A 19,667-nucleotide genomic window follows, 5' to 3' on the forward strand; every position below is an offset into this window, starting at 1 on the left:
ATTATAGGCCCGGGTGTTTGGAATTATTGTGTTATTGGATTAGTTTTCTTAAGTTCTTACTCATATATGTAATTGAGCTCTTAAGTGGGCAATGCCTTTTCAATTACACTCAAAATGAGACAGTTTGAGGAGATTTAAAGCCAAAGAGTTTCTCAGGTTGTGTGGAAATTTGTGATTTTATTTCAGGCGTGGAACGCGTCGTAAATTACGCACATACAATTTCCACGTGTAAAACTCACTTTCACAAGTTGCATCTGTTTTATACGCATGTTTGCCCTATGGAATATTCCACCTTGCCTGGCAATATTTCAATATCCAGCATAAATTTCAGCGAGTTATTACATTTATATGCCATTAAAAGAGGCTGGCTGTGCAAGGCTAAAAATACATTTAGGGGAAAAAAAGCTGAGTTTTATCACCGCAGGTTTGCAGGTCGAGAAACGTAAAGCCGTAATATTGGCAGTAAAGATGTCTCCTCCTAACTGACAGCTCCCAAACCTCAGTTCATAAACCTGTCTGGAGATTATGTGCACGGCTGAGACGCACAGTCTAACTACTTGGCCAGCGCCGCGATGGAAACATTTTTCTGCATGACTTTATTCTCACTGTTGATGGTGCATTTGAGAGACTTAATGCACAAGTCGAGGTATGGTTTAAACATTTCTGCGAAACAACAATCACGCTCAGATTATTCAGGCTGGGTTCTGTTTGGGTTTTCGTCCCGGGCGCGCGTTTTCTTTCCCATGGCATGCCCTGAGAATGTGTTCAATATGCAAAGTGAATGCATGACTACATTCAAAGGAAAATAAACTGCTTAAAATTTAACTAAAAAACCCCAAAGTCTGCATCCAAGATTCCAGAGCGGCTGCGTCAGTGTAACCCAAGTGCTGCAATTTGGATAAACGGTGAAGATGAAAGCAGAATTACGCTTTTACATGCCTTCTAGACTGCTTGCACATTTTTCTAAAAGCACCAATGTCTGGGTGTGTAATTACACACTAAATGCTGTTTTTTTTTTTTTTTTAAAGGAAGTATGTGTCGCTGCACAAACATTAAACCCCGACTGAAATGGGCACATTGCACACGGCACGCCCCGGAGTGCAGACGCCACTGATGACAACACGGCCATTAGAGTAATCAATGGTCTTTATCAGCACTCCGGCGTCATACTGTAAATGTCATGTGTCTACGAGCCTGTTTTTGATTGTTGTTATAATAATTTTGAGTTTTATTTTTAGTGCCGGATAATAACTGAATACATTTCCCAGAGTTCTTTGCTATAATGCGCTTTTTAAAGGTACTGTACAAATTCCATTCTTAATTCTTCTGTTTCTATTTTTGTTAAGTGTCACATTTCTTTAAATGTTTTTAATGCTCTGTTTTTAATAGTGTAAAGCACTTTGAGTTGCTTTATGTATGACTGGTGCTCTATAAATACTTTTGCCTTCTGTGCTTGATTCACCTCTTCTCCCCTACAGCCACGACTGTTGAAACGTTGGCAGAGGTAGGATTTGATCTGAACGTGACCTTTGATTAGAGGGTCAGGCGCTCTATCGATTGAGCTATCTGCTTGCCTCCCCTACATCTTAGAGGGAAATATACTCCATTCAATTTATTTCACAACTTTGCAGATACAAATTCTCATTCAAAAACAAACCATCACTTTATATCACTTAAGGTTAAACTACACAACAGTGTCTGAAGTAGTAAAAAAGTAGCTCCCACTCGACCGTCTACGACAATAAAATTGAGCTTACGCATTAAAGCTACAATAATAATCATGCTGTTATACAATAAATAAATAATAAAACTTTACGTACTTCTTACTTGAACATTTTTAATGCAGGACTTTCATTTGTAAAGCTCATTTTTTTTGGTAGCATTTATATTTTTATAAGGAAAAGGTGTCAATCAGAATCACCACAACCTTAACCTTTTACATTCTTAACGCTTTTGAATTATTATCATTAATTAATTAATTTAATTAATTGGCTTTTGATGCCTTTATTGACAAAGAGAGAGGACAGTGGATTGTGTCAGAAACAGGGGAAGAGAGTGGGGGATGAGATGTGGTGAAGAGCTGAGGGTGGGAGCCGAGCCCGGGGCGGCTGCATCGAGGAGTGTGGCCTCTGTGTGTGGGACGTGCGATTTAACCGCTGAGCTGAACCTGCGCCCTCTTTTTAAAATTAGTTTTAATGAGTAGATTACTTCAGTATTTATATTAATACTTCAAGAACAGATTATAAAGAATCAATACTTCCACAACTCCAATAAAAAAATATTGTATTATGATATTAGCATTTGAAAAGTGGCCATTCTGCTTCATGACAACTTCAATACTTCTAATTTGTAGGATATTTTACCCCCTTTTTTCCTATAACAGTATTGAACTTTTCTGATATAGAGATAGGTACTAAACAGGCCAACAGATCAGACTGTGTCAAAAGGGAGGCAACGTTTTTTCTCGCCTCTGTTGCCAAATGATGCAAGGTACAGCTAAATAACTTTTTTTTAAAAGATTTCAGCCGAGACCGGCTCTTTTTGTAAAGTGTCTTGAGATAACTTTGGTTATGATTTGGTGCTGTATATAAAAACATTTGATTGATTGATAGTGTGACACATAAAAGAAACATAGGGAGGGATCACACCTTCATCAGGCAACGTCAAAGTTCTGCACTTCCCTATGAGCAGTACGGCGTCAGAAACACGCACACAAATACACAGACGAGAACAAACAGCAACAAGAAAACGCAACACGGTGACGTGACACACAAAAAACCGGCCGTGAGGACGGGGCATGTTACGCATCATAAACAGAGAGTTATAAAATAATATAGATAAATAAATAATTCAGAGACAGCGTGCAACTCCATACAAATCAGTTCTGTACTCCTAACTATGATCTACCAAACCCAATAATGAGTTTTTATGACTTTTAGGGATGTAAACGATCCAAGCATCACCATTGAGAGATTCTATTTCTAAATAAAACAAACAGAAGTCATAAAAAATAAAGACTTTATTGTGCGCAAGAAATATGTTGGACTCTCTCCTTTCACATGAATCATGTTTGACCCCCTCAGATTTATGTTGTGACCTCTTTAAGGGTGCACACCCACAGGTTGGGAACTTCTTAGCTGTGTCCTTTTGTGTCGATACATACATAAATAAATAAAGATTAATTTCTACAAACTTTCTGCATCATTATCTCAACAGTGCGTGCCTCTGATGAGACGGGGTGTGCAGCTATTCGGCCTCTGTGAGGGAATGCTGGGTGTCATCTGTGCTCGTCATGTCTGCAGTGTCAGAGAGACAGAGGAAAGACACGGGGTGTGATTTGTTAAATGCGCGACACCCCTCTGCATTGTTTCGACAACATGGGGGACATCTGGCGCCGGCAATGCGGCCCAGTGTTGAGGTCTCCATCCTCTTTCTTGAGCAGTGAGCTGTGCAGCATTGAAGCACTGCCTGCACATTCTCATGCTAATAACCCCAAAAGAGGAGAGCAGATGTGAAACATTTGGTTGTGTTCTTGTTCACTTGTAAAGAAATAATGCGCCCCCCTTATCATTATTTCTCTGTTTTGTTCTTCACTGTGTCATAAAATGAGAGTTCAGGGTGGAGGTTATCTTCTTTGGTGGCCTGAATTCAGCTGCATGTGGCCGCCAGCAGCGACGGAGGAATGGTCGCTCGGGTGTTTCGTAGATCTGACGATTCATTTCGGCATCACAAAACATGATGAAGAGGAAATGAACGGGGAAGCACCAAGCAAACATCTTTAAACGACACCTGTGAGCATGACATCAGCGACAGAGAGAGGAAGAAACTAAGAACAAATACTTTACTTAAAATGAGTTTTTAGGCATCTGTAATTTACCTTTTTCACTTTTACTTTTAAACATTTAAACACAAATATCCGCACATATCTACTTCTTGCATTTTTAAAACGGCCTCTACTTTAACTTTGACGTATTTGAGGGGACTTATGGATCAGTTTTATTTTGCATTTACACCCGCAGCCTTCCGAACGTCAACACCAATTTGAACCGAAATGGATGGGGGAAAAACACATAGAAAAAGAAGATTCCTTGACGTATCGATCAGTGCATGCCACGCGCAACCAAAGTAACATAAATAACGTAGAAGATGCACCGAGACAAAACAGACAAGACAGAAAAACTTGCCGGCAGAAAGGAGGCTTCTCGTGACCGACAGGGAGGATGAAAGGGAACCCGACAACGTGGCGGACGATGCCGGAGGAGTTTCAGAGCTGCAAAACATTCACCATCCAGCTGATGTGCACATTAGAGCAGAGTAAGTGTTTTCAGTATATTGTCTTTTTAGTTCACATTTTAACGTCTCCTTAATATGACGTGAGGTTCAGTTAGCTTTGCACAGAAACAGCCGGAAGAAATGTCCATCAAAGGGTTATTTTTTACTTTATACATACGGACACTTCTGTACATTTCAGAGGACCTACACTTTCACTTTTACTTCAAAAAAATAAACAATTCACTACTGCTGCTTTTTCTTTTTTTGAGACAGGTATCTGTAATTTTACTTGAGTAAGGTCTGTGTGTACGTTTGCCACCTCTGCTGTTAGTTTGCACACGGTGTGTGTGTGTGTTTTAGCAATCAGAATATCTTTATGTTTAAGAAAGATAGTTGATGTTAATTTAAGTTTATTTGTTCATTATTTTATTGTTTATGTTCATTCCTGCACAGGAAAAAAATATGTGAGAATATAAATATATATATAAGTATATTTTCTGGACTCTTTGTACATTATTGTCTTGTATCCATGCACTCTTCTCCCACTACAAAAATATCTAAAACTTTTATTTTGTACATAAAAATTAGCTCTTATTTGGCTTAGATGTCCTGTGCCTCACTGTCCCCGCCTACCTGGCATTTCATTGGCTCCCGTCTTCTTCCCTCTGCACCTCATTGGCCGGGGAGGTGCCTGTCAAGCAACCTGACGTGCGAGACAAGTTTACAACTCTATACACGTGCGGCTGGTACATCAGGGCTCGCGGTTGCATCCTACACAGAGCAAGGACAGGAGAGACTTTATTACCTGAGGCTAACATCGGTGCACACTGTCGGCTACAGGAGCACCTGTGGGCTGTAGTTCTGGCTATTTCCGGTCACTTTGGGCATCCTCACCTGTGTGCAGCAGGTATCATTTGGTACTTTTTTTGGAGGATACAGTCAGAAGTGTAATTATCCACAGACGCACACTGTGGATGACGACTTATTGTTCGGTTTCTTAATGGAAAGAAGACTCGGTAATGTGTGCCTAGCATGGCTGTGGCTCCTGCACCGACCACCCAGGGACCGGTATGGCTTTTAGCCGCATCAGTAAACTGGACCCCCCGTCCCGAGGCATCTTCAGGAGAGCGGCGGTCATGCTGTGCTCCCTCCTCACCTCCCTCTTCCTCCTGCACTGCCTCACGGACCGCTGCAGCACCTCCTCACCGGTCAGAGCGTCCTCCAGCCGGGTCGAGGGGCATTACGAGGACTTAGGGTCGATTAGGAGTAAAAGACTCGCATATGAATGGACCGGGATGGGCTACGGGGCTTCCAGGCGCTCCTCGCGGGTCCTCGCGGATGAGCGCGCGGAGCAGCCCGAGGAGTCTTTCATGTTGCCGCCTCCGGATTTAGTTGCCTCCAGGAAAGTGTCGCCGAGGTTCGCAGGGAAAGTCAGTCCTCTCGGGGAGGGGAGCAAGAAGCTGCCGCAGGCTCTCATCATCGGGGTGAAGAAAGGAGGGACCCGGGCTCTGCTGGAGTTTCTCCGGGTTCATCCGGACATCAGAGCCGTGGGAGCGGAGCCGCACTTCTTCGACAGAAACTACGACAACGGACTGGAGTGGTACAGGTGAATATTTATTTAATTAATTATATTGAGCAAACCTCCCATTTAAACACCTACATTAATCTAACTTTAGAGATAGCATATTGTTAATAAAGTCCAACTTTTGTATATTAATATTAGTAATTAAGTTGCCACGGTGATAGATTGTCTTTATCCAACTTTTTATTTAGCTTACTACATCACTGATAAAGATTAGTGCACACAACAGAAATCTTTACTTAACATCTCAGCTTTTTAAGGAGCAGACTAATTGCTGTTGGATGAAGAAGCAGTGTGGACAGCCTGTTGATTTATTACGCTACATTAGTCCTGACTTCATTAGATGTTATCAGGCTGCTCATTTTGTTGCACATTTTATGGTTGAATGCGTTTAAGTTGCTTTGGTCAGGGCCAAATTGAATTCACGGTTTACTGCTTTATTAAGTTGGTAAATAAGAAAAGATATATCTCAACGTTTAATGAGGCTATATAAAGTTTCAGTAATTTGTGTGCAAGTATTTCTAAGTAAACAGACATTTTCACTCTCTGAGATTTATTTTATGCAACACATAACCCAGACTTTAATCACTCTTTAAGTTACAATATAATTGTTTAATTATAGGCGTATTTAATGGATATTTGTCCTGCTGCAAAAAACACTTTTTCTGGAAAGTTATAGAAAGCCTTAGAGGAGCTTGTATCCAAAAAGAAACATGGTTTTTGATGTTAAAAAGCCAGATTTAATTGCGTCATGAGCTGAATATTGAAAAGAGCAAAACACTAAATTACTGAAAGTTGAAATTAGAATATTTAACTTGAGTTAATTAAAAGGAAGCACATATTTTTAACACTTAACGAGCAGATTATGCTGGAAACTTTTTGTATCGCTTCAAAGTTTTTTAACAAGCTTTTATTTTGAAAAATGCAGGATGAGTTTTAAGGAGTCTTTATTTCAAAGCGGCAGCCTGACTCCCTTTTTTGACCCAGTTTCAGTCTGAATTTGCTTTTATCGACTCCGCTTCACTCTGAAGTCAAACTTTAGAAAAACTCCCACACAAACACACGTTTCCTCTCCCTCGTCGCTCCGGCTCTTTATGGAGGTTTTTTCGCTGCATTTTCTTCACTCAACTTGAATTTTTGTGATTGATTTCATGTGTCACAGCGAGTGTGTGCGAGTGAGTGTGTGTGTGTGTGTGTTCACGTTACCAGCGGCCTGTGGGGAATAATGGCTCTCCCTCTCAGTGGTTCTCTGTCTAATGGGGCATTGCCGACATCGCAGCTCTGTTATTAAGAAGGATTAGGGCCATAATGAAAGGTTACCTGAGTGTCTCTGGAGGTATAATTCACCTTTTGATTGAGTTAACACTACACACAGCACCCTCTAAAAGCCTGGAGACAAAACTTTTACTCTCCCCACTCCCTCCATGCCCTTCTCCCTCTCGCTCCCCTCTCCTCCTCCCCCACAAACACTCTGGCTCTCTCCCATCTCCCACTCACACACCTCCCTCTTTGTGCCTCTCTGAGAGTGAACACTCTCTTTTCCCCATCACTCTTTCACACCCTTCTGTTTACCTATTCATCCATTGTGCGGTTTTATATCCATGAGGGTCCCATCTATCCCGACGAGTTGCCAAGATTCTCTGGAATTTGGACCGTGCCTCCAAGGACGGACCTTTAGTGCCGGTTCCCCTTAATGCCGTCCATTTAAGGAACACAAGGACCCTTGAAATGAAAAGAGGAATAAATAACTGTTACAACAGCGTGGCCCACTTTGTAGGAGTTCATCTCGTCCGCTCTCCTTGAGAACGTCAGAGAGACGTCTTTTGATTGAGTCGCTTTCATTTGAAGTTGTTGTCTTGAGGTCATATCGAGGCGTTGTTGTGCGCTAGAAAAGTGGTTGTCGGAACCAGGAAATGAGCCTGATCGCCATGCTAATGTCATCAAAATCACAGCGACGTGGCTGCCAAGGAGACACGTTTTTAAAGTACTAAGAAGCAGCTCCACCGAACCTGTCCTTTGAAACTAAACAAGCTGAAGAAGTTAAGGAGTAAACTCCCAAAAATAGAAATGAACAGCTCCACACATGTCCAGAACAACTCAATATTACTCTCCTTTAAAATGAAAAAATGAAGACAATCTTGAATATTGTAGTGCACAAGGCCAGATTTGAAAGCTATATGAGCTGAAGTAAAGGACTAAACTCCCAAATAATAAAAAAAAACAGACCGAATAAACAAATGTAAGGAATAAAATCCAAAATACTAAGAAAGAGCTCCACATATGTCTTAAAACAAAAGAATACGGTCCTTAAAAATAAAAAAATACAACACATTCTTGATGTTTGTCAAAAACAAGGTCGTAAAGCTGAGGATCTCCCAAGCAAAGATTAAGCTCCGCAGACGCCCGAGTACGCGCTTAAAATAAAACAATACTGTCCTTAAGAAAGAAAAAAAAAGAGACGATGTTGATGTTTGTAGAAAACAAAGCCAGGCTTGAAAATGAATGTGCTAAAGTTAAGGAACAAGCTCACAAGCACTTAAAGAGAGGTACACACATCAGCTCAGTCCATCCTTACAACTCAAAAATACTGTAACATTAAAAAATAAGAAAAACAGTCTGGTGAAAGCTCCACACGTGTCCCTAACCTTTAGAATTAAAAAGAAAAGTAAACAAGGCCGGGTCAGAAAGCTAACATGTGTAAGTGAAGGAATAAACTCCAATATAGCTAAAACATAAGCTCCACACGTGTTCAGTACAAGCTTAAAACTCCAAAATACTGTCCTTTAAAATTAAAAAATTAGAAAAAAATCTGTTGACGTTCATAGAAAGAGAGCCAGATTTAAAAAATTAATGTGCCAAAATTGAGGAACAAACTTGCAAGTACTAAAAAGCATCTCCACACATTCACAGTAAATGCTAAACTCAATAAAACTGTCCTTTTCAAATTAAACAAATCAAAAAGTATCTGTTGATGTTTGCAGAAAACGAGACCATGTTGGAAAGCTTGTGTGCTACAGTTGAGGAACAAACTCCCAAAGCTCCTGTACACGTTTAGATTTAATAACACTGTCCTTTAAAATTTAAAAATGGGAAAACAATCTGTTGATTTTCGTAGAAAACAAACCGGTTCGAAAGCTAATGTGCTAAAGCTGAGGACTAAACTCACAAATACTAAGAAGCGTCTCCACAAATGCCCAATTCATGCTTTTAATTCAAAAATGCTGTCCTTTAAAATTAGAAAATGAAGCCAGGTTAAAGTTCAGCTCCACACTCGTCCTGTACACGTTCAAAATGTAAAAATACTGTCCTTTAAAATTAGAAAAAATAAGAGAACAATCTGTTGATGTTTCTGTGACTAATCTCTGTGTCTAATTAGCCGGAATTATGGGATTCCTTTCATCAGCGACAGTGAATACTTTAAAAACGCAGACGCTTCCGTCTCTGGAGACTCTTTGTTTATTGTCAAGGCCGATACGTGTCCTCTGCATGAATCACTCGTCTCCGTCCCTGTGGAAACAAACTTTAACACCTCTAAGCTCTTAATGTGACGTGGCAGCATCTCAAACCCTCCCTTTTTCCCAGCTTTTCCTCAGAATTATACTTGTCTGCCTTGTTATGGGAATTTCCATCAAACCGGCCCCTAAAGTCGCACGCCACCCAAAGCTGTGATGCAAAAATGTGTAATTTATTGAGAAGGATAAAAGTTGCCGTTTTGACAGCTCGCCTGTCACAGCGTGAGACATCGGTAGCTTTAAACTTTTATCTCCACTTTTATGTGTCCAAACAGTCGGGTAAAAGTCTGTCACAACATATGCTTTTATTCTAATCTCGGCGACAACTTTATTTATTTATTTTGTGGAGGATTGAACGTCACATTAGCGCTCTGCGTTCTGCCTTTTCGTGCACTTTTTGTCCCGAGACTTTAAGGCCTTTTGTCAGACCGAAAACCAACACCCGGCCCGATCGCCCGCTCAGCCAGTGTTACATTTCACTACACATTTCTCAGCGCTGTACCCGTATAATCACATACAACCTATTAGGCTTTTGTTGTGGAAATGGACACTCGGAGTGAACAAGGAGGTCAAGCACAAACACAGTGAACTAAAGCAGAGGTCCACGCCGCAGAGCGGCCGGTATTATGTTTTTGCTCGACTTGGGTTACCGAACGCCCGGCTTTCACCTGTCTAGACTCGGCAGCGGTTTGTGTTTGAAGTCTGCAGACCGGTTGGATTATCCTTCACCAGATCTCTTAATGGGTTAATTATCCTTCATAAAAAACGTGGGTGACCTGTTAAACACAAGAGGAATGAGCCACCAGCTCGGCCACACGTATTAGACACAAACACGTCCCTGTTAAGCGCAGGAATACACAAATTCGCTCCTATTATATTCACATAAACACAACAAATGAAGTGGCTTTCCATGCGCCTCAAAGAGAAACAGACCACCGCTTTGAAAAAACACAAATATACTGAAAATAAAAACGAGCTTGGGAGCGTATAAATCAGCAAATCTTTTGTGTAAGCTTTAGAAGTCTTGATTCTCTGACTGAGGTTTTTCTTCGTGTGTGCAAAACCACGAGAAAGCAAATGAAACGAGCGAGAAAAAAGCTGAAAAATCACATTAAATAAGGGGGTTTCCTCGCTGTGAAGTTGGCTGTATTTGAAAGGATGTTCTGTAATGGTTATAAAATAAAATAAAAAATGGGGGAATGACCCGGCGGGGATTTGTGTTAGAAAGCAGCAGAGTTGATCTGATCTATGTTTCCGTGCTGTACGGTGGTCTGTGACGCTCTTGCCTCGGCTTCGGATGAGAATATACAGAGAACGAACAAGGATTTTTTCTCTGTTAGTCAAAGAGAAATCAAGAACAAGATGTCGATGTGTTGCCAAGTTGTGTTCGTAGACGGAGCTTCACCACGTAAAGGTCAAAAACTTTACAGTGACGGTGAGAAGCAGTTCAATTCTCAAGCTTTGAAATGAGGCCTGGCTTCCAAGTTTCTCTTACGCTGGCTGTGTTTACAGTAAATGTCAATAATTTGGGGCGAAGAGTTTCACACTCTGGCCGTGTTCGCTGCCGCTTTGACGTTTCACTTGTCCTTGGGAGTGCGGAGACGTCGGAGGCTTGGAGGAGCAGCGGAAAGCATGACACAACCCGGACAGGAAGAGGCTGGATGCTAACACTACTGCCTTAGCTCTTCGGCTGTGTGTGTCGTAGCAGTCACATTAAAGCGCTAAGCTCCTGTGATTTAAACACTTCAAAGATATATTAGAAAGTGCACAACATGCAAAACAAGTTGTAACATGCATGTGAACATTTTTTTGGCTGCATGAAGTCGTCAGAGCAGAAAAACACCAGCTGAAGCAGGAGGACAGATTTAACAGTGACCCTGTGTGTGTGTGTGTGTGTGTGTGTGTGTGTGTGGGTGTGTGTGTGTATTATGTGTCCATATTCATGCGAACATGCAAACTGTGAGCACCTCCAGGGTCCTGTTGGCAGTTGGATGTTACTTGGCTGGGAATACAGCAATGACATGGTGCTCAGAGTTTTAAATACAGCGATTGAGTTGATATTAAACCACTCGTAAAATAAAGTACATTTTTTGTCTAGCAGCCACCAGTGTTCCCCAGTTTTATGCTTCGTTTGTCAAAGCATTTTGTAAACTCTTGTTTTTAAAGTTATTATTTTGACAATGGAACAACTGGTCTACCATAAACGTTTGATTATGTGAAGTAAGATTGTGCTTTTGCTCGGCTATTGATTGTGATTGTTTGATGTGTTCTATCTTACGTTGAATGAAACAACAATGCAATGTTTTGGCCATATTTGTTTTACAAATTATTAAAAACATGTTCTTACATGCATACATTACAGTGTAGTTTGGCCTTCAGCACACACACTCCCTACTAGGGCTGTCAATGATTATTCTTAATTATATAATAATAAAACTATTTGTCTTATATATTATTATATAACTGAATTGTAATTAAAAAAACAGATATTTGGTTATTGAAATTAATATTTGTTACAATTTCATTTAGCAGACACTTTTGTCCAAAGCGACGTACCTCTGAGAGTTAATGATCTATGCATTCAGACCCTATGGCTATGCCACCAGGAGTAATTTGGGGTTCAGAGTCTTGCCCAAGGACACTTCAACATGTGACTGTAGCAGGCAGGGATTGAACCACCAACCTTCCGCTTGAGAGACGACCGACTCTACCACTGAGCCACAGCACTACCATGGCTGTCTGGAGGTTCTCTCGGCTGTTCTCGCGTGTTCTCGCATGTCTCTCGCATTGTCATTTTAAACAATGAGACATTAATGATTCGTTTTCGTCCAGCTGAAACGTGCTAAAACAACCGTGTGGCGTGTGATAATGATAAGATAAGATAAGATAAGATAATCCTTTATTGATCCCCAGGGGGGAAATTCGGTACAGCAGTACAAAGACAAAATAGCAAGTCAGTAACTACAGTATAAAAAAATAAGAATAGATAGATGAATAAAAGATACGAGGTATGTACAACTGTTATTGTGGAGAATTCAAATCACAGCCCGGTCAGAGACAGATTCTCACCCGCAGCACAACAGACAGGTGTAGGTATGTTGATTTTTTAAAAGGCATGTTTATGTTTCATAAATATATGTGTCACAGCACAGCTCGCTCGGAGCGCTAAATGTCCATTCTACTGTAACCGTATTAATTTATCTGTTAATTTATGTTTAAATAAATATATATTTGTATTTGTGGTGTGCCCTTGTGGACATTGAGCAAAAATAGATATTCGAATAGTTCGAAACCTTTGTGTTTTTTTAGAAGGAATAACCCAACGTCACTTTTGGACAATTTTCAACAGCGTTAATCCCTACACCACTGAGATACGTCACAGAATATATCAGCCAAAATATTAGCAAGCATCACTCTTTCCTGGAGGTACACTGAGAGAGTCTGTGTGTGCACACTCTTAAAAAATGTATCTCCCTGGTCTCTTTAGTGCGGCTTTGAAAGGAGCCATTTGTTTCAGGATTGCTCCAAGGCACGGACAAGATTTTTAAAACAGACTTTCCCTTAATTGTTCCCTTGGTTGGTTTAGCCTGTTTTGACACTACATCGGAAAACACAAAGCAGGAATGAGATGTTCTTAAACCTCCATGTAAACGGCTGTGGGTGGTGTTTTTTAAAATGTAGTTACACATGAAAGAGGAAGCTGGAATTGGAGTTATTTCGAAAGGGAGAGGTTTTACAAACTGGGATGGAATTCCCAGTATAAAACCTGCAGGTCTAAAGCGCTAAAGAAAGTGATTTTCAAAATAAAACTTCTCTGGCGAGGGTGCTTCAACATTTGTGAGCTCATTAAATGTGTACTTAGCTTAAAAATTGCCTCTTTTCAGGAGAAGAGAAGGGTGACATCTCGGAATAAAAGTAACCTAAGTGCTTGTTTTTTGGCGTTTAATGACACAAAGGAATTTCAACAGAGCCCTTTTATTTAATGGGGTATTTAGTGGATCTGTTTTTTCCGGAGCGCAACTACATCCGCTAACATAGGGGTGTGTGGATAGCAGGTGTAGTTGAGAGTCGGGTGGAGGGGTCACGTTTGGGGTTGCAGAGGGCACACACACGCAGCGGACGTAACGTGATCACCATCCTGAGCATGAGCCCGGAGCTGCCTTTGGATTGTGAAAGTGATTATCAGGAGTATAATTGTAAAACCGGGACCCTCACCTCCTGCTGAAGGCATGCAACCCACCCATGACTGTAGTCCCCCCCTCATCGCCAACTCCTTGACCTCCGCCACCCCCTCCGACATCTTTGCATGCCCTCAGCAGCTGACCCTTGGAGGCCCCGTGCAAGGGAGGTAGATAGAAGCAAAGGGGACGATCCTGTCAGCAGCTGCCCTCAGGCATCCTGGGAATCTGCCCCCCGATGGGTGAGTGAGGACAGGCAGCAGGTGCAGGGCGCTCCGCAGACACCACCTGGATCTCCACCAGGTGCTCACACCTGATGTATTCACCTGACACACCTAAAATAAGAGCTGTTTGTGGACTTCTTGAGGCCTAGCAATGAAGAAGCTAGCTTTCAGGCAAATATTCCGGGCCTCAGGGATCAGGAACTCCAGCAGCTTTGATGAGCATGTGCAGAAAGGGAGCGTGATTGATCACGGTCAGGAGGGTCACCCACAGGGCTGCCACAGATTTTGCCACCCTCAGAGTTCACAATGCCAGCAGATGGTACAGTAACTTTAGGATCAGGTTACATTGTTTCTAGGATTCTGTTGTTTGTTCACTTTTGGGTTTGTGTGTACACTCGTCAGAAACCTGTTTGACCTCGTCGTTCGGCTTAGCAGCTGTCGGCCTTTTTATGAGGTATTAGCCCTCACATTATGAAGCTTTTATTATTGGATTCACATTTCAAAAGGAGTGCTTGAGGTCGGTTCATTAATGTCCTTCACTGTACAAAAATACTAGAGATGTTCCGATAACGATACCAGTCGGTGAAATGCCTCTGATACAATCTCAAATGTGGCAGGAAGTATGTCCGTCTATCGCACCGATCCAATTACACAATTTAAGTCCGGAAAAAAATCAGGCGGAAATCCTTTCTTCTCCAAACAGCAACCTGGGAACTCCAGACCTTCCCAGTATAAATGTCCAACTTCCAGTGTTGAAGTGAAGTGCTCCGAGTTCACAAGTAGGAACTTCGACTTTGAATAGCGTTCCATAGCAATTTTGTCTAGTTGGAGGACGTTTTGGAGTTCCCAGTTCTCTGGAACGCAACATGATTCTGTCGGTGTGGTTATCGTTCATGAGGTATGTAATCGAGCCAAGTTATTTGAAAAGTTATCCTCTTCTCCAAAAAAAACCAATGAATAATGCACTTTAACATTAAAATAATAAGTGTCTGCTGACAGTCAGCCAAAACTTTCCTCTCCATACAGCAGGATTCCCAGATTTATTTAATTACGTTCTGTACCAGTTAAGACAGACTTTCAACCGAGATAACAAAGGAACGTTTTTAGTAATTACATCTTTTTAGAGATTCTCTTTTTTGTGCCTTTATTCAGAGCGAGACAGGACAGTGGATAGGGAACAGGGGAAGAGAGAATGGGGATGACACGCGGGTGGAAGTCAAGTCCAGGGCCGCAATATCGAGGACTGTAGCCTCTGTATGTGTGTCGCACGATTTAACTGCTAAAGCTAAACCGACGCCTGTTATCACTTCTTTGAATGTATTCTTACATGTATAGAAATGGTTTAACCTGAGCCAGGTAATAAGAAGAGTAGGTCAAAACCTAGTATGTGAAAACGTGTTTGAAAGCAGGTGCGCGCAGCGGACGTAGGTGAGGACAGCAGACGAGCAGCGGAGGAGCAGCCCCGCCTACTCCCCGAACAAAGTATCCAGAGCCGTATAGGCAGAGAGTCGCGTCAGTGGAGGTCCAATATGCTCCAGGATCCGCCATTGCAATGTCGAAACTCTCTCTTTCTACCGCTCTGAAAGTACCGTCACTCACTCAGTTAGTCAGTTGCTCAGTCAGACACATACAGACCCATGTGTTGGGCTGACCCCGGCGGTCATCCAGAAATGATCACAATCATAGCGCAAACACACAAGGTTAGTAGTATATAGCTGTTACTTTTTGAGTCTTGCACTGGGATCTGATTGTTACGCAGTATTGTCCGCTTGGGATATTCAGGTATCAGAAACATCTCCAGTTCTGTGGGGTTCTGTTGTATTAAAAACACAGCTCTGTAAAGCTACGCTGCCCTATAATCGTTTCTTTCATGTTATCATTTCTGAAGCCGAGATGTTTGACCTTTTCAAGACAAATAGTTTTAAGGTCTGAGGCTCGGTGTTCCATTTTCAGGTGATATACCTGAAGCCCTTTACCAGTTTAGTGGTTTTCTTGAGCAATGCCCATGAATGTCAGAGATGTTTATTTTCCTTGAACTCTGAGGAAACCTGCCAGGTAATGTTTTCTAACATCACAGCAGCTCTGCCTCCAGGCGCTTTACAAGCAGTATGACTGCAATGAAAAAAGAAAGAATCATGTCTGCAATTTTCCTCCTGTACTGAATTTCTGCTCCTCTATTTTTCAGGGGGTTTTTTTCGTCTTGGCAGCCGAAGGTTGATGGAAGTTAAGTGTTATCCTTCCACAAACAAAGAGAGACTGTAACCCTATCATTTGGCACCGCAGAGTCAAGGGGGTTTAGACTACACTGTTTCAGCTCGCTTTCGTAGAAGTGAGCTAAACAAACCGCGAGAAACGACCTCCAGAATTCATGCATATCAAGACTTTCAGAAGATTTGCCAGCGTGCTTTAGGATTTGAGAAACGTGCAGCCAAACCCATGTTATTTGGGCACAGAAGGGCTTGGTAAATGATGTATGGATGGAGCATGTACGCGTTACAGCCCTCAGTGGTGCGGATTGGCAGGGTAAACCAACGCCTCAGCTTGATGGATCTCTCTTTCCCATCTCACAGGCAACAGCTTTATCACAGGACAGGGAGCGCTCCATATTTTCCACTGGAGAGAGAAAGAGACAGACGAAAAGCGAGGGAGAACCAGAGCTACGGAAAGCCTGGGAACCAATAAAAAGAAGGAAGCCATTCTCCTCTTGGGTCCTCCGTTTTCCGCTCCAACCGTAGTGTTTTCTTTGAAATACTTGAGCCACATTTTCTTTCTGTCCTGTATTTTAATTCCAATAAGTGTTTACCACTCAAGGAAGTCTGAGGTTCATCTTTCCAGCCCCTTTACTTCCAGTCACTCAGAAGGAAAGTCTTTTCAAGGGTTGTTTTTAGGCTTACAGGCCAAACACAGAATCGTCTCCCTCTCTGCTTCCCTGCTTGAAGGCATGGACTCTGACACTCCTGCCATGTGTGCTATCTGCAGCTGCCTGTGTGGCGATAGGATGGCACCAAACCTCCTTTTTGTCTTGCTCCATCGGGGCTTGGCTTGTGCCAGTCGCCTTGGCAGAGGCGGAACTACAGACATGGGCAGAGGCGATGCCAGACGGCACCTCAGGCACAACCTCTGTTTGACTGCCCAACCTCTGTGCCTGTGCGAAATATTGAATTAAACTGCAGCTAAGCTTGAGGTGCAAATGTGCGTGCGTGTTTGGAGTCGGTCTGAAATGAGGGATTGGCGTTTTCTTGGCATTCCCGACAAAGAGGGCAACAAATTATTTCCCTCAGATGTTATTTTCCAGCTTTCAGCACTTTTACATCCAGAGTATTGTGTGTATTCCTGCTAGATTACGACCAAGGAGTCGCACGGTAGCGATGAAGGGAATAAAACATGCTGAAGATTAGGGTTTGGCAGTACTAAAAAGCATGACCAGAAATCCTGCACAATTTCATAAAATTGCTAATAAAGGAGGTGTTGAATGGCGGGAGAATGACAGAGTGGCATTTAATCTGCCCTGAGCGCTATTTTATTCAAACAGGGGCGCAGCAGATGTGTTGCATGTGCGGTTTTTGAAAAGCTACCTGTTTCCTCAAGTAGAAGTCCAGCTGTTCAAACAAAGTCTATTGTAGTTTAAACTTGAAAGGTTGCACAGCACAAAAGAGCATTCAAAGTGCTCTGTAGCTGGATTTCTCTTTACAAACGATCAATAAAAAATGTATCAGAAATAAGAGAGAGCAGGTTTACTCCCTGTCTCATGTTAAGCCCAACAAAGCTCGTTCAAATCCCAGCTTCTCTATTTTTAATTTTGTCTTACATTCACTTCATTTGGAGAAAAGATGGTGGCCATCTTTTCCTAACTACCCCCCAAATGCCAGGCTGCTTGATTAAAGAGAGGAATGTGTTAGAAAATGAGTTTGCCACCCCGCACCCGTTTATTGATAGATGGAGTGCAACAGCACAGCCTGCGTCTTTTTACATAAAGATGGAAGAGGGTGATAAAGGGTGTGTGTAGCGCACACGCCATGATTGATATGCCCACAGAGGAGTGCAAGGAAGCCACCCAGTAATTCAATTAATCTTAACCTGAACACTAGTAATTGCTACTGTAACTCGGTCCGACTGTACATTAGACAGGAGGGAGATTGCTGTCGCAGGAACATGTCCAGTTAATAGAAGGAGGAAGAAACATCCTCGGTGCTCCTGGAGCTCCCTTTTTTCCCCGTTATTATCCTTTCTCTGCTAAAGATGAGGATTTGCATGTTAATGAGAGAAGCAGGGAACAGATTTTCTTCAGTAACAGACCAGCATGAGAGAGATGAATCACGGCAGGGAAATTATGTGTGCAAAGATGCTTTTCACCGCTGTTTCTGAAGATAAAGTTATGTAATCATCTGCAAAGAAAATGTCATATATAGGAATAGTCCTACATTTTATGAAATACGCTTATTCCCTGTCTTGTCTAGAAGATGATGATCCATACCACTCCCATATCACTTCGTTAAAAGTTAAGCTATAGCTAGCAGCTGGTTATCTTAGCTTAGCATTAGGACTGAAAACCGGGGACTATTTCTTGGTCTTACTTTAATAGTTTCAATAGAGGGTAAAATGAGATTGACAGATGGATCGGTGCAGCTTCAGCAGTAATGCAGGCGTCGCACCGGACCATCGTGGTGAAGAAGGAGCTGAAGGCAAAGCTTTTGATTTACCAGTCGATCTACGTTCCAACCCTCGCCAATGGTCATGAGCTTTGGGTAGTGACCGACAGAATGAGGTTGCAGATACAAGCGTGAAATCAGTTTCCTCCAAAGGGTAGCTGGGCTCAGAAAGGGTAAGGAGCTCAGACATTCGGAGGAGGCTCGCAGACTCCTTCGAGATCCCGGGGCAGACCCAGAGCTCGCTGGAGGGATTATATATCCCGCCTGGCCTGGTAACGCCTCGGAATCCCCCCTAGGAGGAGGTGGAAAACGTTACTGGGGAGAGGGACGCCTGGGTCACCTTGCTTAGCTTGCTGCCAACGCGACCTGGTCCCGGATAAGTGCAAGATAATGGATGGATGGACTTCAGTAGTTTTTGTATGGATTAAACACACAGAAGATATAGCATGGTGCTCGTAGGACTTTACCTCTTAATTCTAAAAGTGAAGGCAATACGGAAGTGCCCTAAACCTGCGTTCTTTCTACTGGCCAGGAGGGGGCCAATCCACAGGTTGCAAAAAGAGGTCGGATTGAATGTGAGAATGATCCTTCCTCTAATTTGATTAATACCTCAGTAAACATTTTCCTAATGCGTTTATGGTCTCTGTCGCTAGTTTTAGATCTTCTTCTCATGGTCCCATTTAGACAAGAGAAGAAAAAGCAAGGTACGCTTTAGGGTGGTGGCTGTGATTGACAAGGGACTACCTCGGGGATCTATCTATCAGGATACAGGCAAAACAATGCTAATTCACCTTCCAAATGTGGTGGCTCCAAAAACACCAAGATGGTGACAGCTATAATGCCAAACTTGAAGCTTAGAACTGCTCATCCACAAACCAGTTGGTTAAGTTACGTTGGCGTTGTCCGTTTCTTTAGTACAGTCAATAGGGCCGAGCTAGATGAGCTTTTTTCTTCTGTTGTCTTTATGCTAAGCTCGGCTAACTGTCCTGGTTGTAGCTTTTTTTGTTTATGTTTAATGTAGAGACACAAGAGTGGTGTCAATCTTGTCATCTAACTCCTGGCAAGAAAGCAAATAAGCATACATCCCACAAGGTTGAACTACTCTTAAGGCTCGAATTTGTGCCTGTGAAGGTGTCATATTTTGTTCTCCAAGCTCAAACCAGAGCCGACAAACTGCACCGCACTGCTTTTCATCAAAGAAAAACACAGGTGTCGTCTTTATTGGCTTCAGCGATCAGACCAGGTCATTG

General features: G+C 42.3%; 1 protein-coding gene across 1 annotated transcript in view; it reads left to right on the forward strand.

Moving 5' to 3' along the window:
- The first annotated feature begins 5,342 nt into the window (after positions 1–5,342).
- Positions 5,343–19,667, forward strand: part of LOC138593526 (heparan sulfate glucosamine 3-O-sulfotransferase 3A1-like) — a 38,025-nt gene continuing 23,700 nt past the window's right edge. Inside the window, exon 1 of the mRNA XM_069664581.1 lies at positions 5,343–5,878. Within this exon, the coding sequence (XP_069520682.1) occupies positions 5,343–5,878 (536 nt within the window). The remainder of the gene's footprint in view (positions 5,879–19,667) is intronic.

This window comes from Semicossyphus pulcher, unplaced genomic scaffold, assembly GCF_022749685.1.
Source record: "Semicossyphus pulcher isolate SPU_LCO1_2020_fin unplaced genomic scaffold, fSemPul1.0.p SCAF_16, whole genome shotgun sequence".
Classification (NCBI taxonomy): Eukaryota; Metazoa; Chordata; class Actinopteri; order Labriformes; family Labridae; genus Semicossyphus; species Semicossyphus pulcher.